General features: G+C 43.1%; 2 protein-coding genes across 4 annotated transcripts in view; both read left to right on the plus strand.

The window, feature by feature from the left end:
- The window catches only part of LOC146966348 (histone H2B-like), a 141,504-nt gene that overhangs the window by 95,041 nt on the left and 22,742 nt on the right, over positions 1-23,721 (plus strand). The gene's annotated exons all lie outside the window — the stretch shown is intronic.
- The window catches only part of arhgap29a (Rho GTPase activating protein 29a), a 34,899-nt gene continuing 14,387 nt past the window's right edge, over positions 3,210-23,721 (plus strand). The window contains exons 1-6 of one of the 3 annotated variants that reach the window (XM_085763795.1): positions 3,210-3,508; positions 4,334-4,725; positions 19,008-19,151; positions 22,073-22,169; positions 22,793-22,865; positions 23,325-23,385. In XM_085763795.1, the coding sequence (XP_085619921.1) occupies positions 4,443-4,725; positions 19,008-19,151; positions 22,073-22,169; positions 22,793-22,865; positions 23,325-23,385 (658 nt within the window). In that variant the 5' untranslated portion in view covers positions 3,210-3,508; positions 4,334-4,442. Of the gene's footprint in view, positions 3,509-4,333; positions 4,726-7,948; positions 8,102-19,007; positions 19,152-20,827; positions 21,192-22,072; positions 22,170-22,792; positions 22,866-23,324; positions 23,386-23,721 lie in introns of those variants that run through there. The other 2 variants (XM_085763796.1, XM_085763797.1) reach the window with 2 other exon arrangements.

Genomic DNA, 23,721 nt, shown 5'->3' on the forward strand with positions numbered 1-23,721 from the left:
TGGGACAAGTGTTTTTTTAGGTACAAAGGAAATTAAAACTGAAAAAAATAAAACAAAACAGTAAATATATAAACTGAAATTATCATCATCATTTAAAATGGTTTTAAATTACATAATTTTGGTTTAATGTGGATGATCTTTTTAAATTTTCAAGCATTTGTGTGTCTGGAAAGTGCAGGGACATGTTTTTCACCGTATTTTGATAATGACCCAATGACGCTCTGATTCCACTCCAGGTGAGATCTTCATGAGTTCATTGTCTGTCTATGATCCATGATGACATGCACTTTAATCAGGGGTGCTGCCAGGGATTTTGGGCCCCATAATATTGAAAAGAAAATACCCTAATTATCTATCAACAATGTACAGCATCATGAAAACACTGCTAAACTAGTGATAAATATGATTGTTTTTCATTAAATGTCATGTGATCATAAAGCGTTATTTAAAGTGGTCAAATGGGCTTTCTATCCAGGTGTTTGAGTTTCTCATAAACTCAATAATTAATCAGAGCTGATCATTGATTATTTTTCATTTCAAAATATATAATATTCTGTTATTTTTATCTGTTATCTTTTATACATTGTTTTCGCACAGCATTAGCATGTAGGGGTAGTGGCAAAGTCCTTATGAACGTCTCTGGTAGTGGTCCAAGGCTATCAATGACATAAACACTGAAAATATTGGCCTCTTTATTGTGAAAGTATTCACCGGAAGTCTCACTCTGCTCAATGATGCTTTGTTGTGTTTAATATGTTGCAGTTCGTAAATTGGACCACTAGGGGGAACTGAACACTAATGAATTGACACCTGAAGGAGACTGCTTGAAAAAGTAATAAAATATCACATTAAGGTTGCATTCAAGTGAATTGAATACATTCTCTGAATCACATACATTTTCTGAATCCAATACATGTGTTAATGTGAAATAGATTAAATTAGAGTAAAATAAAGATGCAACATTACAGCAGGGAAACCAGCACTGACCTGAAACATGTATCCTATTGAAAGGTCAAAGGGTAGATGAGTTGAGTTGAGACATTGTGCTGAATTTGTGTTTGTTTATCATTAGCAATCATGCCAATAAAACTGATAGAGGGTCAAATAAGCAGATTATGTAGATTTTAAATCTTATTAGCTCATTAGCCGCCCTTGCCCTGGCGTGACTCTTGTCTTTGTGAAGCCGATTATAATCAGTTTTTGTTGAAACAGGAGAGGAGTTGATTAAGCTGCGAGGTTTTGTTTTGAAGCTGTTGATGGACTAAATTATAATATTTTACCTGCCACCATTTACAAACTTCTGGCAGACAGATTTAGAGACATGTCTGGAAAGGTTAGTTACTTTAAATCTTATTTATAGGCTACTACAGATTAATTCTATGTTTCCAATGTGTCAAACTGTTAACTTTTACAGATGGGCCTAATGATTTATCTTGAGGGCTTTAGCATGTGCAGAGATGCATTCAATGGCTCAACAAAACTAGAAATAAGCAGGACAAGTTGCATCTTTCATTATGGAAAGTGTTGGTGCCTTGTTTGCATGGATAAGCTGTAATGTGCATTGTTGATTTGGTCCATGTGTCGCCCACAGATGACTTTCTGTTATACAGTTACCTTGGTGAAGGTGGCTTTGGTTGCGTTGCCAAATGTGAGGACACTCGAAACAAGAAATCAACAGCGGTTAAAATATGCAAAAACCACCCCACAGTCTTTCATTAGGGGCCGACTACAAAGAGGTAGTTAAAGATGGATCATGTTTGATTACCATGCAGTGACTGAAGCTTTCATGTCGCCCCCAGCTGGAGGTCCTGAGGAGCCTGCAGACTCTAGATCCAGACACATCCTGCAAGGAATTTATTTATCTTAATCCTGTGGTTTTGTTGAGTTAGAGTGATTTTTACAGTGTTGAATGATTAACAATAAAAAATGCCAGATGCACTTAGGCTACTCGAGCTCCACTCAGCAGGCTGACAGCAGCTGGACACAGGTGTAAAGCAAGTAATGTGTTGTTAAAGGAAGTGAGTGGCAACTGAATGAACTGTCTGAAACTATCTTTTTTTTTTTCTAGAATTGGTAACACTGGGCAAACTTACAATTTATTTCTTTGCATTATGTAGTTACACTTCATAGCAGCTGATGTATTTGACTGCACTACATTCATTCTACCAGCAGGTGTCAGTAAAGTGCACAGAGTGACTTTAGGTCTCCAGCACTGAGTCACTTTTAGTGCAGAATAAAAGGTTTGGCCAGATGAAAAGTCAGTTTTGTGTATAAATCAAAAGTACTTTAGTAGAGTATCCACATGCAAAACAAACCATATTGAATTTTGAGTTTTTATTTTAGTAGTTAACACTTGTTTACATTTGGATGTATGTCTCCTCATCACTTACTCCTGTAGGATAAGGATAGGATAAGGGGAAAAAAGCAGGTTGAGTAAATAAAAAACTCTGAATAATAACACTGTGAATGTTAAAGAGTGTATTTATTTTCTATTCCTAATGTCAAAGAGAGATTTTCTGTCTTAGATCTAGGTAGGATGGGATTCTTCATTAGGACAGACAGAGTACGTCTCCATGTCCAAAGGTTTCCTGCTCCAAAGAAAAACAAAGTGCAGATCAGATCAGTGCAAAGTGAGTGTGGTCAATAAGGCCTTTATATAAACCGCAGAGATTTACAACCCAAGCAAACGCAGTGATCTGCTGTCTCAGTAAAAGGCTGTAAAAAAAAAAAGGCTCAAGTCCATCAGAGTGGTGCCGGAAGTGGGGAGAGTTAGTGTTCAGAATAAAAGTCGTGTCATTCCTTTAGTTTTATGACTGAATATAAATATAAAAAGGGTTTCATTAAGTTGTCCATATAATTGGATTTGATGTTTGTTTTTATTATGAAGCATGCTGTTCACTTTTCTACAAATGCGTAGGCCTAAATGTCCCAACCATGTGTTTTAAATGATAATGGGAAGACAAACATAGATAGATAGATAGATAGATAGATAGATAGATAGATAGATAGATAGATAGATAGATAGATAGATAGATAGATAGATAGATAGATAGATAGATAGATAGATAGATAGATAGAGATAGTCTACCTACCACTACACAACACATTGACATCCAACAGGTTGTTGTGAAAAGCTTATCAGCCAGGACATTTATTTTGAAGGGCACAACAGGAAGGTCATCGTTTTTATTATAGGGAGCTTGTCCTTTTTTAAAACTCCCAGACACCTGTTGTTAAGGGAGGACTCACACACTCACACACACTCACGTACACGCAGACACACACACATTCAATCACAAGCTCCGGCCAACATCGCATGGAGAGAGGAGCCGGGCTGAGGCCGAGCAGCGGAGCGGACCTCGGGACTCAGCTGCTGCTGCGGGACAAACGCGCTGCGCTGCGTCTTTCTGTGGATTAATTTTTTTGTCCTTTTTCCCGTCACTTTTTCCGCTTCGGGATTTCTGTTTTTTTCTACGTTCAGCTGCGATGTTTCAGGACCCGGCGGCAGGTATGTTTGTATGTGGTTGTGTCTAAGAAGCAACTTAGGTAACTATGTCCACAAGTAGTAAAAACTGTTGTTGGAAAATAGTTTGAACAAACTTTTTTGTCATAAAGAGGCAGCCGATCATCTCGTGTGTTTTCCCATGCGACGGATTTCACCCGGGTTGCTTTTATTTTCATGTTACCACTGTCCTACTGCCTTGTTTGCCCGCTAATATCTTATTTTTTATAGCTCGGATCTTTTCCCTGACTCTAACCACATTAAATCGGTGTCCATCCAGAACATGTTGTTTTTATCAGACCTCCATGAAATCCACACTTTTCTTCAGGTTTCCCCTTTCGATCAAAGCGCGAGCAGTGACCGCAGCCCATCAGCAAACCAGATAGGCTACACTAAAACCCAGATTTTTAAGAGAATCATTGCTGCTTTGGAGCCGAATAAACAAGCCAACCCTAATGATCCTGCAATCATACTTGGCATTAACTTGATTTTATTTGTTTGTGTGTGTTTTTTTAAAGGCTACAGGGCATCTATGACCAGACTCTTATCTCTGTGGACACTAAACCATTTCCTTAAAACGTAGAATAAACATTTACACAGGCTAACTATATAATAGACTATGAGTTATTACAGGGGTAAATCAGAAGTCTGAAGTGCTGTCCTATCACATGTGGTTGTGTTTTTATTATTACTGAGAAGTATTACAGCAGCTACTTGATAAGAATATGACCTATGACACATCATCTCAATCTCACCTGTTGAATAAACTGTCATGAAACAATCACTGGTGTCATATTGGAGCATTAAGACTCTCCTCTTTCCCCCCCGCAGCCTCCTCCTCCTCCTCCATCCCTGTGGCCGTGCAGTTGTGGGTCTAAGAACGGAGCTGAACAGTGGGATAACACACATCACCAGGCCTGAGGGCCACCACAGCAGAGACATGTTGGCTGCCATGCTGCGGCAGAGCGCTGGCGGAGGCTCAGGTGGAGGTGGAGGCGGTGGAGGCAGTAGTGGAAGTAGTAAACTCTCTCTGGGCATCTCCCGCCTGTCCAGCTCCAGCCTGGGCTCCACTGGCCCGTCCAGGGTCTCCAAGAGCGGCTCTGTGAACTCAGACAGCCCGGATATCCCCGCCTCGGACCCAAACTACATCATGCAGCTGGTCAGCGACGTGCGCAAGTTTGCTGATGTGCTTCTGCAACTCAAAGAAGTGTTCAACTCCAAAGGTATGCTGACACACACAGAGAGAGCATGGGGAGAGTAGGCTACTAACTTTCTGCAGTGTTGGTTGTTCTTTTGAGGTCAATGATGTGTCACTCTGGGCTTGATAAAGCTTCAGCTGTACCCACACTAACAGGTTTTATACAAACTTGAACTGTATCCGAGGAAACCTGTCACCTGTCAGTGATTTGTTGCGACAACAGCCGCCCCTGTGGATGTATGTGGGCAGGGCCGGACCTAGGATTTTGGTGGCCCTAAACAAGATTTTTGTTTGTGGCCCCACTCTAAGCGCAAACACTAAATCACTGGTTAAAACTGAACACAGACATGTTTATGCCCTCTGAGGTTTGAGGCCATTTTCTCGAATTTAACATATTTTCTTAAATTTTTCTTTTTAAGATACTTGCAGTAACAATACTCAAGTGTTTTATGTTTAAATATTAGAACCTCCGCTGTAAGCACACTGAGGCCAATTTGTCCTAGAACACAGTATAAAGAAATAATTTAGGCCAAATGCTGGAAATTTGAGGTCTGCTTTTTGAAAAATCTCAAATCCCTTGTGAAAACACACCTTCAGTCATGAGAATGAACTGTTTTGGTGCTTGAAATAGGATATGAATACAGTAATAGATACGTGTAGAAAACAAGTCTAAAATGAAATTTTGTAAGATTGCTTTTTGAGCACAAATGTTGTCATTCTGCCATTCTATTTTCACCAAATGTCTCAAATGTGAGATAAAAGAAGCTGAATATTGACTTCACATTACATATAAAGCTCATAGCGTGCACATGCAGACCTCAGGATGTTTAAATGACTTGAATGAACCCCGGTACCTTTCTGATCATGTGGCCCCCCACCTAACGGCTGTGGCCCTAAACAACCGCATAGAGTGTTTATGCCAGGGGCCGGCCCTGTATGTGGGCTTTCACCGAATCACACATGTGAGTGCTTCCCCGTACTGAGGGTGCCGTCTCGTCTCCCTGATTCTTGTGATGACACGATCACATCAGTGCGGTTAGACTCTGCCCGCCCGCCCGCCCTTCTTTGAAATGTGTTTCTGGCTCATAAACGAGATGTGTACTTACTTCCTAGAGGCGAAAATAAAATAAAACAAAACAAAACAAAACAAAACAAAACAAAACAAAAACCCGTTGGAATAGCGTGAGCACTGCCAAAGGGATTTGTAACGGAATGTAGTTTCCCAGTCGACTCTTGTGCACACACAACTGTTGCTTTCACCACAATGTACACAGCCCCAGACCTATCTACCTGTTTTGTCCGGCGGCTGCAGCCTTGGCTGCGCGGTCAGTCAACCGGCCTTATCTCTCTATCTCTGCTCGGGTTCCTGAACTCACCGTTTCCCTCCTGTAAAGTAGAAAACAATGTGTATTTAACAGGCTGATCAACTGTCGATTAATGACGAGGAGTTAGTTGTGTCTCTGAATCTCTTACATTCCAGCAGGATCTTTTGACGCCCGGGCGTTGTAGACAGAATAAAAACGCTCACTAAGCCGCTAATTATTGGGCTTTTGATTTTTGACAGTGATGAAATGGGACAATTTCCAAGGGAAGTGTAGAGACAAGCCTGTGTGTGTGTGTGTGTGTGTGTGTGTGTGTGTGACTGTGGACATTCCTGGCTTGGTATTTATTGGTGTGGGTTGGTGCCTGAATCCAATCCAGATTTGATTGGGTCAAAATAAGATGAGCTGGAGTTGCATGTGGTGGTGGACCATGTGGTGATCAGCACTGTGACATGACACCCAGGCCTCGGGGCGGGGGGGGGCGGGGGGGAAAGGAATTCCAGCCCCCTTTTATTGTCTGGAGAGGTCAGTGAAGGTGCTTGACCCGGCTGGACAGGCCGGCGGGAATAGAGAGCAGGACTTGCAGCAGGCACTTTTTTTTTTTTTTTTTTTTAAGCTTGAGAGACTTTTCAGTGACCTGTCAACGTTGCCACAGATCAAAGCAGAAAATCATCACATGTCTGCAACTTTATGGAGCAGAAGAAAAAGAAGAGATTTAAATAAGAAATATACACTTTGAGCTGCATTTCCATTGTGTGATCAAACAAATCCAACAGTGTAACACTAAGAAACTGGTTTATTATTCATGTTCCCTCCAGATTATATTTGCATAAACTGTGTCATAAATTTAAAAACGGACTTGAGGTCACTCGGTGAGTGTCGGCCCAGTCTGCTGCACGTCACACACACATAATTTGCAGGTCCAGTTAACGCAGGACTCAATTATGCAAATGCAGTTCCCGAGATGGCAACACGTGACTTTAAAGCAGAGTATTCCCATCAGACGGCTTATTTTGGTTAAATACAGGAAAGGGCAGATTTCAGTTGGAGGGGTGGGAAGAAACAACAGCAGAGCATTGTTGTGTCTCAGAGTCAAAGTCTTGTGACTCTTTTTTTTTCTCACATGCTGTTGTTGTTCTGACACCGAAACAAACACGAGTGTGAAAAGAAGCTTTTATTTTGGCGGTCAGACCCTCGGTGGTTTGTATAGGCTGTACCTGTTGTCAATAAACATCTTCAAAGTGTCATTGTTGAGGCCCAGCCAGGACTTCAGCAGAGCATGTTAACAGATTATTGGGGGGCACTGACTTGTGGTGTGATGGGCTTGGATTTAACCCCCCCCCTACCCCCCCCTACCCCCCCCCCCCCCTCTAATTTATGGCCATATTGTCTCTGCAGCTCCAGTTCACAATAGTTCAGACCTCTCATTACCCCTGGCCGCTCACTGAAGCCAAAGGACGGCCTTGTTTTGTTTTTTTCTTCCTCCTCTTCTTCTTGTTCTTTTCTTTTCCCATAGTCAGGAGCAATATTCAGCTTAGAGGTCTGTGCCCCTCTCTACGTGGCCTACATTCACAGTCAACGATGTGAGTCTGACACCCATTGTTCCCAGGAGGCATCTCTGGGCTAGCACGCTGCTGCTGCTGCTGCTGCTGCTGCTGCTGCTAACTGGCAGCTTCTGCAGAAATTATACTTTCCCAAGTCAAGAATAGCTGTGGCCTGTGGGATTGGTCCCTTGAGTGAGTGAGGGGGGGGGGTTTCTTCAGCCAATTCCCTTTTAAAATGTTTTATTTATATAAAAAAAAAAGAAGTTTATTTGTCTAGCAACGCACGTCAACCTTAAATGGAAGTCGTTACGTGGGGGCTTCTCTGCTGTGGTCACAGTCAATGACGCATGAGTGAGTTTTTTTTTACTAAGAAGACGATGAAGAAGGAGAAGAAGCTGGGTTGCGTGTGTCTTCATTGTTGTCAGGCTGGAGGTTGTTGAGGATCTGTCACAGCGTCTCCATCGCAGATATTCATTCACGTTCTCTCTCCAAAAGGCCGTGACCTCCTCCGGTAGCCGCTTGCGAAGGATGTAATGTAAGTAATTGGAGGGGGATTATTGTCTTGAAGGTTTTGCGAGGGTCACTGAGGACGTTTGGAGACCAGAGGAGCCGTGGAGGTTGGTCCCTTTGGCCTTTTGTGTCAGGACGGTGGAGCAGGGGCCTCCGGAGCTCCCCGGCGTAAGATTATTAGCGTGACAAACACTTGGCCCCTGCCTTTTTTTGTTTTGTTTTTATCCAGCAAATCTGTGCACAGCTCTCGGTTGTTGTGAGTTTCATCATCTATTTTTGGAGTGAGGGTGTATCTGACCGGGACAGGTGTGTCGTCAGCGTTGGTTTAACGCAGAACAACTTGCCACAGTTTTTTTTCTTTTTGTGCGTCAGCTGCTTAAAGAATGAAAACTGCACCGGCACTGCGATTGACTGCGTGAAGCTGAGCGGAACAGGGTGTTAACAGGAAAGCTTTCTGAATTGAATGCTACACTTAATGTTTACAGTGAGCAATTATCTGACCTGTAGCATCTGGATCTGCCCCTCTCTGCAGCCAGTCACACAAGGTTTTAACGTCTTATGTTTTAAGAAGGGGGCAGATCTGCAGGACTCCTGTTGGGCGGCTGCTTCCTTTTTTTCCAGCAGAGATCTGGAGCTGCTTACGTGGTCATGATGCATCAGCGCCCTGTTAATTTGCACCTGCCAGTGACAGTGTGTTATTCTCCTGTGTGCTGATGTATTGTCGCCGCTCAATCATTTACAGCTGACAACGTGTGACATTAATATGTTGTTTTTTTTGCTTTAATGGCAAATAGCAAAACATGGCCTTATACCCTGTAGTTCATTCTGCCTCTGAAACCTGATCCACTCTCAAATATTGCACAATTTCAATCAATTTTTCCATTCGGCATGTGCAAATCTGTGTATTACAACTGCATCACCATTAGTCACAGTTTTAATTTCTCAGTGTTAATGTGTGACTCGTGTTCCCCCGGCTCCTCAGATCAGCTGTGTCTTGGGCTGTGAGTCATAACCACTGAGTCATAACTAGAGGATCTCTTCTTCTCACAGTCAAACGTGTGCTTCTGGGCTTTTCAATGATTAACAGGTGCCGACTAAAAATGTTCCACAGGTGTTGTGTAATGCACAATGACATACTGTAATGCACCTGACCGCTTGGTAAGTGGCTGGAAAACAAACATGTTTTTAGAGCAACTCTTTCAGCTGTTCAAGTTTAAAACTTCATCTGTCTGGTTTCGTTTTTGTGCCTTTTTAGTCGAGCTGTGCTGTAACGATGTGGGAGAATAAGTGTCTGTTCTTCTGTGTGTGATGCTCGAGCTTTGTGGGAAACTGATTTCGGTCTGGGTCCTCAGAGAAAGCCTAAATGCTATTTTAGTGCTTTGTATTCTAAATCACCCCTTGTGAAATACCAGCCTAAAATTAGCCCTACTTGGGCTTTTCACTAACCATTCCAGACTTCCTTAATAGCTGTAACTGTGCTCTGTTTAGACAGTCTGTCCCACTGGGTCTGGGATCCACTGTAAAGCACTGCAAGCTTCTTCTTGCCTCCAAAAAGTTCCTTTTATGGTTCTTTTTTTAATGTGCCCATATTTAAAGCCTCTGTAAATTATCCCGCACACAAGACAACCGGCCTTCCTTTGCTGTAAAGCTGTCTCTTGTGGATCTGGTTACACCGACGGTTTGGAAACCTGGTCCCTAAATTACCTTTTCCAAAGATCTTGATTTAACAGTACTTATCTTTCCTGCTAAGCTGCCTCACGGGATTTATTACATTACCTTAATTGTTTTGGGTGATCCTTGTTTAATAGCACAGGGCATTGTTTTAGCATTAGTCGACATGCAAGGGTTGGATCTTTTGGATTGCTCCCCTCTGGGATTAAAGTGCAGGGTATTGTGACATATGGTCGGCCCATTTATATCCTCTGCCTGTGGAAACAAAACTCCGACTGATGAATTGTTGCTGAGGACCATCAGCTGAAAATCTGTCTTTTGGCAGAGCCACAATGTGCGCAGTGATGTCAGGCTGTGTACAGGTGGCAAAACGATGCTGACATGTCAAGTTTAATAGCCCGAGTGCACTTGGAGATTTGTAAGTTGTTTTCATGTCGGTGGCCGAGGGAGCTCCCTCTCTGTGTGTGTCTCTCCCTTCCTTCCCTCTGCTCAGATTTATGGTTATAGGCACTGTTTTTGCTGGGGAAGCTTTGTTCCAGGACGCTGTCGATGTTTGCCACACACTAAGACAGAGCTGCAGGATTCCCACACTGCACATGAGAAGCAAAGGATTGTGGGCCCTGATCAGGGGCTGTACTAGAGAAATACTGTATATACAGTTGTTTTGTTCAGCTGTAAAGCAATAGGGATACTGAAGGATGCAGTGTCTTTTCCACAACTTGGCATTATCACATTGTTTTCTTACACGAATTCCCTAGAAGAAAGATGCCAGTTTACCCAGCACTCCCCCTTTCTGTGATCACTGGAGCTCCCTTCACCCTTCTTGGATTAAAGCTTTGCAACAAAGATGGCAAATTTATCCTCTCTGTAAGCTTAAGTAGCTCTTGAATCTGTGTCCTCGATCCCTGCACTGGATTAAAATAATATAGAATTAGGCAAATTAGACTCAATTGACATCCTGCACTTTTCTTTGGAAGTTATTCATTGACTAACACAGTTGTTAGATTTAGATATCTCAACTAGCAGGCCTCCATTTATTATAATAGAAGAATTATACATACACAGAAACATAATGTTTGTTGACAAGTATACCGGGTTTTAAAAAATTAGGTCAGCCAAATTATTTACATCCGCAATAAAACAAAATAGTGCAGGAGGTTAAATTGCTTTTGTCGTTACCACCCTGAACTACCCTGATCACCGTTTTATTGAAGAGCAAGTGTGGACTGGTTGGATGCTGCAGGTGACAGATGTTTCAGTTACAGCAGGATGTCATCTAGGTAAGTAATGGCTTTTACAATGCTCCTCTTGTTGTCTGGAGAACCCACTCGACCTGTTCTCTTATCACTGGCATTGATTGGAGCTACTCGTAGCACGGCGCAGGTATGCCGACTTCAAACCTCCTCCGCTAACTCTTTGAAATTTCTTGTCTGCAACGTGTATTGTTGTGACTCCCTGAGTAGCAAGAGCTATATTCAGCATAATTGGCCTTGTTTTTCTGCCAGAGCCAACCTCAGGGCATGCTCGCATGTGACTGGGTCAGCCCCATGCTGGGCACAGCTCATAACTTGTTAAAGTCCAACGGAGCTGATGGGAGTGAGTGGGATAACCAGCCGTTGTCTTTGTCTGCAGCGCTCTGTTTAGGAGCCCAGTTGCTGTGCTCAGTGAAAGGAAGTGAGTCTCTGTTTGATGTGGAGGTAAACAGACTGAGCGTGAAGCATGGCCAGGACCAACCGGGGTCGGTCCTGTCCGGGGAGACTCAAATTAGGTCCCATTGGGTTGTAGGGTATGAAGGGCAAGGCTGGAAAGTGGAGTTATTGAAGTTGGATTCAAGTTGTCAAAGTAATAGAACAAATGGTGTCTCTAAACCTGCATATTTCATATCGGGGCGGGGCCCATTTGCTTTAGTATATTTGGTAGGGTGTAGATCATGTGAGATTATCTCCAGAGCTCTGAATGCAAGGCCTGTGTTTACCTGAGCTGTCAATGGTACCAATGCCGTGGTATAAAATAAATAGATAAATAAATCATCCATTCACACATGATCTCAAAATATTAGATTTGCTCCAGTTCATTTTTATAATCCGGATAAATCCAATTGTCTGCATTGAAAACCAACACATGTCCTTCAAATCCAAAATTCAGAGATGTCAGAGATGTTTGGGATTAGAAAAAGTCGTTGTATTTAGTACATTTGAGTCAATTAAATGTCTTGACAGTTATGAGAATGATAATGTTTTGAAGGTCTTTTTGCAGGCTCTCAAGCACACAAAGCCCATTCTCCCAGGATTAGGATGCTAGTAAAGCTGAACAGTGTCCTCTTGTTCTCAATGCTGTGTTTGTCCCCCAACCTCAGCCCCCTCAAATCCCAGTTCTGCCCCTTGACAGGTGTACTATAGGGGCCCGTCTCTGCGCTCGTTGGACCGATCTCCCAGCTCCCCGGCCTGCTGATGTTTCTTCTCCTGCCCTGCACAGCTTGTGGAGAGACTGAAGTCTCTTTAGGCTAATGCCTGACCGGTTCTGCTGCCAACTAGAGGTTGCACGGTTGGGGGATTTGCAGTTTCCCTTAAAGAAAGCATAGTTGAAATGCCAGCCTTCAGAGCTTTGCATCAACAGTAGGCGGTGATGGTGGTGGTGATGTGGGGAGGGGGCTCCTGTCTTTCCTCACTGTGACAGACAGCTCCAAAGAGAAATGAGAGAGGGGGAAAAAACAAATTCTTCATTCCACACCGGGAATCTAATTTAAATGCGAATGTCTCAAGAGAGAAATATCCGAGGATAGACCTGTCTGATGCTGACAAGAAAGAGATGTCAGAACATTTAACAGGTCACCTTTGGAGTTTTGGACAGTTGTTGATGTCTTATTGGGTGTAGCTTTTAGTATTTCAGTGGTTATATTCAAGGTCCTGTCTATTAGTCAAACTCATGTCGGGAATTCCCTGTCTTGAGCCGTCATTCAGCATAAATTCTCTTTGGCTTTTGATTTCCTGAGCTAACGGCTAACAAGCCAAGACAAAGGCAGTAGCCTGCGGAGCGAGAACATAAAAGCCCCCCACCTAGGTGGAAGGTGCTGTTCCTCAAGCCTTGGGCTCCTTTTTTAAACGCCAGGTCTTTGTGCGTGAAGTCATGGGAAAAAGAGCTTCAAAGGTGAATCAACTCGGCGTGAGCACAGAAGTCTGGGAAGGCAAAGTTCGCCTGCCTTTTAGCAGCTGCATGTAATCTGCTAATCCGTAGAGTGGACCGCCGGTGGTCTGTCGACGGAGGTGGACCAGGGCCACTGACCACAGGAAGTATGTTGAGGAGGGGCGTATGGGCCACCCATCGCAGTGACCCTACCCAAGTGTTAAAGGTTAAGTGGACCCATTTTGCACCAACCCCCCCCTCATATTTGAGCAGAAATGTGGATTGAAACGATTGGGTTGGTTTTAACTGTGAGAGGGAAGTGTGAAAGAATTTGGCGTTTCACCCGAGCCAATTAAAGAAGAGTCCAATTGACAAAACAAAGGTTACCGAGTCACGCAGTGATTGATTATTAGACCCACATTTGGTAGCCTGTCTTTTGAAGATGGGAGGGGGTGAGTCTCAAAGGAACCTCTCGAAACGTAGCTGCACCACGGCTTTTGATGAATGCGCAACTTCTTTGAAAACGACGAGTCCTCGTTGGTTATTTAGGGGGTGAGTAGCTGGAATGTCCAGCTGTGGTCCGTCTCAATGGGACACATTGTGAGATTTTGATTGACATTAGTCATGGCCAGCCTGTCCAACATCCTATTTAGCCCCCTCCGCCATGAGCTGCGTCCATTTGATCGGACTTCTGCAGACCCAGTTGTGACATGTTTAGTGATTTCACACTTGCTTTGTGACAATAAGCACCCCTCTGTTCTCTTGAATGTTTTGAAGCATAAATAATACATTGCTCCCATGATTTTCAATGCATGACTGAGCATACCAAGGTCACAGCGAAAGGAATGTTGCCAAGTCATATTGTGTCAGGCCCGAGTGGAAGTTTTGAGGTTCAGAGGGTCGAGCCTTATGGTACACATCAAGAAGAAGTGTCAGCATCTTTTTAGTCCTGCTGACAACAAGAAAACTGGCTAGCTCTTATATAATTGTGGAAAATCGTAGAGTTCTAAACCTTTTCACGTAAAATTCTTTAGTCTGAAATTGTCCGCTTCTCCACAAAAAGCTAGTTTCCGTTCTTGCATGGATTTCTGTCTGTCCCTTAACTTTATTAATACTTGACCCATCTAGTAACCTAATCAAGAGGATTATGCAAAATAACTTCACCTCTGATAAGGAGGATTTGTATATTTCCTCTATAACCCTTTTGAAATGATGCTACATTTACTCTACGCTCAATAGATCCAACTCTGTTCAAATAACCAACCTTGTATTGAATAATGTATCAACAGGTTAACTGTGGACCTGTATAGGGGCTTTTACTTTGGCGGGGCACCAAATAAATATTTCACATAGGGAAAAAAAGTGCACATTGTATAAATCAAAACTGTGATGTCGTCTCTGAGATCTTGAAGTCCACAGCTGTAACTCTGCATGTGAGCAGGTCTGCTCCATGTGAATATCAGAGTCTCTGCTCCACAGGAGCATCTGAATGTTTTGGTATTGAGGTGTCATCTCGATGGTGAATGATCCGACAATGTTTTCATTATGGATCCCCCTCCACCCCTGACTCCTTCAACTCCCGTCCCCGCTCCCAAACAAGAGGCTGGAATGTTGGGTTTCCATGACGCTAATGAAGTAAAAACCTGGCAATGTGTTGCTGGCAGCCTCTGAGCAGCTCCTGATCCGCGGCCTCCTTCTCATCAGGATCAGAGTCTGATCCCCCTGTAGCCTTCATTCACCAGGGCTTATTATGCCCAGGAATGTCTCTCACTCTCTCCTTCTCTCATAACCCGCACTGAAGCAGGGATGTGGGGTGCAGGGGTAAATTTGGGACAAATCCCAAGGGAGGGTACTACCCCGAATCACAAACAAACCCCTTCCTCTTTTTTTTTCTTTTTTTTTAACACTCCCATACTCATTAAATCCCCTCCCCTATCACACATATGCACACATACTCCGACCCTTTCCCGTAAAAAAAAAAAAGTGAAAAGCTGCCGTTGTGATTTATTGTTCCATAAATGCTTCATGTGGCTGGCCCATGAGGCGACCAGTCCCACTGTTTGCTAGTGGCCCCAGGGACAATGGTGAGTTTTTCAGCCCTCAAATAAGTCCTCAATCAAAACTCTGTGGCCCTCCCAAAGGGAAAACAGAACGATCTTCCCAGCAGCTTGCTTGTTTTTGCCAGTTTTTCAGACGGCCTTGAACTAATATTTGCAAACTAAAACATCTTCTCTCGTTGTAGTTTTTCCCCACAAAAAAAAGACAATAACGCAGCGGGAAAAAAAAGCACTTCTCAGACGTTCCCTTAATCGGCCCGTCTTGGTGGGAACAAGTCTTCTTCCCTTTGTCTCTTACCCAGAATGGCAGTTGAGGGGTTAAATAATCAGTCTCTGTACATTATCCTGTATCCTGCTGAGCTGGTGGACGCAACCATAATGTCTTGCTAATTAGCCTCCATTTAGGATGGTCCAATAGGCCACACAGCCCCCCATTGAAGACCGAAGCCCATGGAGCTTTCTGCAAAGGAAGACCCTCTGTCTCGTGGGCATTCATGGTGCGGACTCATCCTTAATAAACCCTACAGCTTGCCCAGGCCTGATGCCTCCAGGACTCGGGATTCAGTTACTCAGTCGGTGAATGGGGTCTATAACCTGTGTGGGGATGATTTAGGCCATTGTGTGTACTTTGTCATTCAGCGCATAATGTCCATAAATGGGATCTAAACTGACCAGGACCAATTAAGGGCTTAAGGGGTGAAGCAGCTCGTTGTAAACTTTGACCCTTATCAAATCATTGTCGGCCGGGGTCCCCATATATGAGCCTGTGGGAGACGAGATCTTTAAGGAGACAGGGCTATAGATAAATAGTGTTAAAATATAACTAAAATACTTATTATGGATGTATGTTATTGTGTTGTAGATGCAGGGGAACGATGCATGTTTGGTCGCTTTTCCGCTGTTTTGCTATCCCTCCTCCTGGCTGTGCATTTGTTTTGAACAAAACCAGCCAGAAAGCAATCCATGGAGCGGTTATATATATCATATATGATGTTACGACATGTATATTTGTGCAGTCTTATCTGTCATAAACAGAACAGAAAAGATTACAGGTAAGGGGGGCGCGTGTTTGTGTTGTGGTGCCACCGAGACGAGAGCTGGGACACCGGGTTGGAGGCTCTGATCTTACAAGGTTGGTTTTTGGCCAAGAGACGCTAGGGGGAAGACAGAGAGCCTCCATTCTCCCTGTAACAAGTTACAAATCATTGATTTAACCATCGCAATTACTCCGAAACTGTTTAATTAAGGTGAAAATGGAGCAAGTTAAGGTGAAAATCCTGTATAGTTCCTCTTTAAAGGATGTTGCTTATAAATCCATTCAGTAGTTTGTGGTAGGAACTGAATATTAGAGAACATAATTTTCCTCATTATTCTTTTTAATTACCTTTTAATATGACAAATAATTCAGGCTTTTGTACATGAAAACTCTTTACACCCAATTGCATTGATTGTATAGAAGCAGAGCCTCGGTCTGGTCGTGCCAGAAACGAACCACTGGCCCTTTTCCTGCCTCGTGGGGAGTTGGGCAGCTGAAACAAAAGGACAAGAGGCCTTCATCATCAATAAGCACCAGGTCCTCGGCACTGGAAAGAGCCGTGCATGACATCTGATGAAGATGGATGAAGGTGGTTGCTATGGAGAGGGATAAGACTCTCCAGGTCCTGTGGAGAAACTTTTAGGCGAGCTAGAGGCAGCAGGGCACGTTGGCACGGAGCGGTTCAAGTGGTGGTGGAGCAGTCTGCAGCTGGTGTTTGTCTTATGTAATCGTTTTTTGGATTTTCTTTTTTTTGTTTGCTCAGTTCATTTATTTGTGTGTGAATCTTTTGCAAGTGTTTGTTAGCGTTATCTCTTGACCTCCTCAGGGAGTTATTGCTGCACCTTATCCAATCACTCCAGAGGTCTGTGGGTTTATCTCAAGTGGCTCATTGTTGATTTGCTGCATTGATGACGTCAGTAAGGAGCTGAGAGTCGGGTCATTTGGTACAATTTGACTGACGGGTCTAAATAATGAGGGAAAAACTGTGACACATGCGCACAAATGTTGTCGTCACAGCCTTTTCTGTCCGTGTTTATTCACTATTCATTATTTCCCACAGTATTTTTTTTTTTTTTTTCCATTATTGTTGTGATGTCGTGACCCGTTGGTCAATGTGAACTTGTCACCTGGTGGTCAGTTGGCTGGATTTCCGGGTCAGGCCTCTGCTAGCATTGTCATGGCGGCCACACAGCCCCAGCATTATTAGCCCCACTGGCGGCACTATTTGTCCCACTCCAAAAAAGAGGGCTAACGAATAAAAGCAAAAATGGGAGACAGCTAAAGTCTTCCTGATCCCCTCTTCCATGAAGGGGTAATCCAGGGGTGATCGTCAGCACAAAATGTGGCTTTGACTGCCTGTATCCATTCTGTGTGTGTTTGTGTGTGTTTGTGTCTGTGTGTGCATTTTTTTTTTTTTTTTTTTCAGTCAAACTTTTACTTTTTTTCTAAGAAGCTGCGAGCAAAGGAAGCCTCACCGAGAAACAGTTGCTGGAAATAATACATTTATGTGAAATATTTATAACATGGAAAAATAAGCATCCTGTATATTTTGTGTTATTCCAGCTCAGGACCAGGACTTATTTCAGTCACAATGGCACTTGTGTGTGTGTGTTTGTGTGTTTGTGTGTTATGAGACAGGAGGGGGGATGGGGAGGCGTGTGTGCGTGTGTGCGTGTGTGTGTGTGCCTCATCTTTCCTTCATTTCTCTCCTGTATTGGTCATCCTTGGGAAATCCGCCCACACCAGCCACGTCACCACTTGGTCACTTAAGCACTCAGTACGTTTTCCAATAAGTAGTAAAAACGGCCGTAACCTTGGGTCGTGTACTCATTCATACCGTCTCATTTATGACCTCATTCCTCAGCTATGCCAAAAGCACGTTATCAAGGTTACTTGATAGCCAAGTGTGTGTGTTGTTCTTTGTAAACGGCGGTGACTCACAGTCAGTAAAGTCACATCTAGTACATAAAACAACATACCTGAGATGCCAGGTTGTCTTTCCCCTGCTAATTGCAGACGGATCACAGTGGGTCATGTTTGCTTATGCACTTGGCTTTCAGGTCAGCACCATTTTAAGTTTCATTCTGTGTGTAGTGTAGGGTTTGTTGAGTTGTGTGCTGCTGCTATCCCAGCTCTGGTTACCCAGCCCCGGACCATTAGCTGCTACAGTGTTGACTAGAAGTGCTGTGAATGGATGGCAGGACCCTGACATGGCTGCCATGGTCACCCTTTCAACCAACAAAGCTGGAATGTCATGTAGTAATCCTGCGGCCAGAGAGGTTGCACCATTCACTTAAAAGCAGGGAGATTTTTAAATGGCAGGGGCCAATCAGGATTTATAACCCAGGACAGGATAGGCTGTTAATTGTTAAGATAGAGAAAATACAGACTTAAAGAGGAACTAGGCAGGATTTTTTGCTAAACTAGGCTACATTTTTACCTTAATTAAACAACTTTGGAGTAATTGTGATGGGTAAATAAATGACATGTAACTTGTTATAGGGAGAATCGAGGCTCTCTGCCTTCGGCCTATAGCGTCTCTTCGCTGAAAACCAACCTTACAAAATCAGTGCCTCCGCTCCGGTGTCCCAGCTCTCGTCTCTGCAGCACCGCAACACAAACACGTCCCATAACCCATAATCTCTTGTTTATGACAGATAAGACGACACAAATATACACATCGTAACATCATATGATATAGAACATTATCTACCGCTCTCTTGATTGATTTCTCACTGGCTTTGTTGTAAACAAATGCACATGGCCGGGGGGAGGGTTAGCAAAACAGTGGAAAAGCGACCGCACTTGCATAGTTCCTCTTTAAACAAGTTGTTTTGATGTTTTCATATTGATCTGTTGAGACACAAAACAGTATTACACTGAAATTTGCAGTAATTTAGCCGAAGTAGTAATAAATATCCTGCGTCAAAACCACAAGGCCTCACTGTAATTGTCTGTTATTGTTAACATCTATTGAATGAGCCTGAAGTGGTTGTGGTTTTGCAGTGAAGTGGAATAATAAAACGGTCTTTGTTGCTTTGCAGAGCACCAGGACTGCCTCCATCATGCGGTCCACGAGCGGCTCGGGGAGCTGCTGCGAGTCCTGAAGGCCATCATCAACAAACACCAGAGCCTCAACTCGGTAGACATCCTCAGTACAGCTGGAACTGTCATCGCCACGGTCAAAGGTGAGCCATGATGACCAGCCCTCCCTCAAACACACATCAGCTTTCCTGCAAAACATACCAGCTACTCCTCCGCTCTTCCTTTGGTCTGTTTTCTGTCTCTGCTTATCTAATCCCTCCCCCCTTCCCCCCTTTGACAGTTCTCCCTCCTGGACATTCACTATCACTACGTCCCCTCTCTCTCTCACACACACACACACTCTTTTCTGTCTCCCCAGGTCTTAAAAAGAAAGATGTTTCTTGGAGTTTTCTAAAGCTTCAAAGCAATGCAGCTCTTCAGAAGTCACTCAAGGGGCCTAGAAATGCATCAGCATGTGTTTGAAACCCCATACAGAGAGTAAGAAAATAATATTTGGGAGTCAAATACCTGATTCAACAGGCGGGGAGAAGCGGTTGTCCTTTGTGCTTCGCCTGCCAGTCCAGAGGGAACTTCACAGAAGAATCCTTTTCATTCCCTCATTCTCTGAGATTATGATCTGGCATGCAGGTCAATTCTTAACTTGGCTGCCACACAAGAATCCCCCTGAGTATACCTTGTCTGAATTTGCATTGCAAAGAGCTGCATAGCTGTTTGAGGAGCTTTTTTATTTAATAAGGAATGTTAACACGCGGAACGGAGCAAAGTCTGAGGAGGCCGAGCACATGAATGCACCGAGTCCTCGTACACACGTGGGTGTGTGCTGCATAAACAGTTATTACATTCATGCAAGTCCTGTCTTTTGTGCAGGAACTTAACTATTGATGTGGCACTCAAACATGCTGATGCACAGTGGAGGCCCCAGATTTGATTTGACAGCTCAATAGTCACTCTAGAGAAGCCTTTGAATTTAATGATATTGCTTTAATGCGATTCTGAAGATAAAGATTAAAAAAAACCTGCAGCTTTTATAAAATCTTGCATTATTAATTTTGCCTCTTCATCTCTCTGAGTTAGCACCTGTGTTTTGTAGCTTTTACAGCAGGTGTAATTATATAGTCTGTTGTATATCTGTGCATTGGATCATGCTGTAACCCGCTCTCTGCCACTAGGTGGCTCCCTTCCTGACCCCCACACAGTAACAAGGTGCCATCAGCTCTGTACTGGTCCTGGTGTTTATCACCACTAAATCTCAAAGCCTTTTTTGTCACCCAACCTTAAGATGTAAAATGTATTATGCTATAATATATGAAGGTCATGTGACCAGCAGGTTGTGTTTTATTCTGATCTGAACTTAGCAGTTAGAAAAAAAACTAGAATTTAATTGGAAAGGTGTGAAAATACAGTGTGTTTCTTTCTAGTGGAGTTTGTGTTACATGTTTTTCATTCATCACACCCGCAGACGCACCCCGACAGTCGATCACACTTTTTGTTCATAGAGTTTTCTCACTTCCTGTGATGCTTCATATGCAGTTGGACGCCTCCACACATCTTTCGCGTGACTCTTTATTATTAGAGGAATGAGAAGTTCCTCGTAGATCTGAATTCTGCGTAGGACTTTGCAGCTGACGAGTGTTTCGAGAGTGTTGTGCTTTTCCAGTGAAACAATACCATTTTTCCCCGATGATGTAACTTCCATGTTTGGACCACTGGTTGGGGCCTGAGCGAGTACGGGCATTGTATTCCAGCAAGCCTCAGGATGTCCTGTTGGGGGTAGGGGCTGGACAGGAGCGGAGGAGATGTAACAGCACAAGAGAGTTGCGTGCTTTGAATGGTGGTGGCTACTGTAGCTGGTCTGGGGTTGACAAGAGGCTCCAAAGGCCCCACGGACATCGGACACATCAAAATCTGAAAATCTTTAGCACCTTTCTAAATAAGCCGTAACACTTCTGGTGCCCAAATCAGAGAGAAGATTTTTTTTACGTTGGACTTACTTTCTTTTTTTTTTTGGTTTTGGTTTTTGTTGCCTTTTCTGGATAGATAAACATTTTCCTGCAACTCTTAAAGAAAAGTTTGACTCAAGTCAGTGGCACTTGGACGAAAAGTTTCCGTCAATAGTTGTCACCGGTCGTGATCAAGAAGTCTAAATTATGTTTGACAGGAGAGGAGGATTTAACTGTTTTGAGGTGGGTGATTGGTAGTTTTCCATATTTTGGTAATCGTTTAATGCAATGTGTGTTAGCTACTGAGGATACATCTTAGTGATTGTTTGGCAGAGGGTGTGGGTGTGTGTGCTCTCCAAGTTTCGATTTTATTGGCATGGATATTGAAGGACCGAGTCAAAAGACGCTGGGCAGTAATTAAAGAAACTGTTTTGAACCAGACTTCATCTAAGATTTGAAACCCAGTCAAGAGTAGTTGAACACAATGGGACTCTTTCCATGAACGTCCTTTTCTGCTCTTGGAGAAAAGAAGCAGGGAAGGTCGAGGAAATCATGGAGGCGGCAGAGCGGTGCGGTGTGATTCACCGACTTCTTATTTCTTGTTTCGGTCTCACTCTCTGAACGTTTCTCTCTACCTACTTTTATTTTCTCTCTGCTCAGTCGGGACAGGAAGTTTATTGTGAAGACTGATTGCAGTCTTATTTATACTGGTGTTTTTTCCCCCACTCTGTCCTCTGTCATTACTGTGTTTAGACTTAGAGCAGGAAACTACTGCTTTTCCAGATTACGGCCAAATATACACACTTGCAGTCTTTGCTTATCTGTTCTGGTTTTAGGTACACAGTTGTTTTTGGATGCCTCAGAGGGACTTTTCAATTTTTAAAACGTCTGCACATTTGAGATAGGAGGTGAACAGCTCCTGAGCTCCCGCTGTGATTTGGGGAGTAGAGCATGACTCAGAAGAGACTTTCATTGACTCCATACTTGACGTCATGCACAGGATGATGAATCATGCCATGGTTTTTTTTTTTTTTTTTTGCCTTAATCACAGGATGTCTTCAGAATACAGAGTTTAGCTTTGCTACCAAGGCCTGACTCTATCCCACTTTATCACCATTTGACAGGAGTGAACTTTAAGGAGGTGAACAAGGAGAACAAACAGAAGCTTTTTGGAGAGATCTACACCGCTATCGACACATTGGCATTCACGTTTGGCAATGTGTAAGTATGATGTCATCACTGTGATTGCCCATTGTTTCTCCATTTAACTGCAGAATCTTAATTAAAACCTTATCTGACCCTTGTTCTTATCACCAGTATGTGATTAAAACAAAAATAAACAATTAATAATATGGATGACATGGAAATTTATACAACTGGCCCCATAAAGTACATAATATTAAATTGAGCATTACAGAAATGTCTCTGTGTAAATACCATGGTGATGAATACATATTGATATTACATGTTTTTTTTTTTAAATAGAAGTGTTGCATTACATATCAGAGGAGAACAACTTGAAAAAAATGGGTATTTATAACCAAGATGAGAGAGAAAATGCTATAACTGCAACAACAACTACTACTATTGATAAAAGATCCTGGAATTGCATTGTGGGCACTGTAGTTTTTGGAGCTTCAGCCATGCTATAAATAGGATATTAAAGCATTTAGTGCATTTAGTGAGTATCTAAACTAAAAAGCAGGAATAAAAACCTGTTAAACTAAAATATAATGATGAGTTGAGTTATGTTTTGAACAGACTTCTCTTGTATATGTTGTATCTGTGTTGACCAAGAGGTCGCATTGATCAATCTGTTGGTTTCTGTCTCTTCTTTCCCTCAGAGTGTCTGACTTCCTTATGGGAGATGTAGAGAATGGATCAGTGTTGGGGCTCCCCCTAACTAAGAGAAGCAGGGTAAGAAAAACACAACAGTGAGCTGTCACATTGATCATTAACATGTTCCTGAGCTGTGTTTGGGCATGGAAAGCGAAAGGCTGATGTTGGTGGATACATACGCCCCCTGTTCTTGTATAATGAGTTCAGTTACCACCCTGTTAAGGCCAGGATGTGGCCTGCTGCCCCCTAAATCACAGAAAGTGCAGAGTCCAGGGGTTAAATAAAGAAGTGCTCGCAGACTGGCGCATTTTCCCGAAACCGTCTCTGCAAAAGATGGATTAATTTCATGTATTGTTGTTTTCCTGCAGTCGGTTTTATAAGTGCTCCAAAGAGGAAGTCGAGGCTCTGATAAGCTTCGTTTTAAGAATGTTTGTGGAGCATATCGTTCTTTGAGTCGGAAATTCATCCACCCCTGCTGTGGTTTATGTTTTCTTTTTTTTTTACATTTTTTTCTCCCCTCATCTGCCTGTATTTCAGTCTTTTGAGAACCTCTCCGTGGAATCTGGAGGATCCGGTCCTGAGAAAGATGATCCGCCAGGTAAGACAGGTCTCCATAACACACAGCCACTGTTACTGTACTGTACTGTGCTGCTCTGTGAAAGTGAGGAGGGGAAACTAATCTGTCTAATTTGTTTTGGGGAGAGAGAGAAAAAAAAAAGAAGATAATTCATAAATCAGTCTCAAGCTGAGCTACAGCTGCTGTTTCCGCTTCATCAGTCTGAGTTATTGCCTTTTTGTTTGAGCAGTGTCCATAGGGTTGTATGGGGTAATAAGAGCACCACTAGCTCTGACGTCTTGATGACCGGTCTCCTTAACCCCTTATTAATAATATCCAGCAGTCCCTCGGCCCACTGTCAGCATTACTTACCCTCAA

This window comes from Trachurus japonicus, chromosome 20 (assembly GCF_045865225.1).
Source record: "Trachurus japonicus isolate A0001 chromosome 20, Traja_1.0".
NCBI lineage: Eukaryota > Metazoa > Chordata > Actinopteri > Carangiformes > Carangidae > Trachurus > Trachurus japonicus.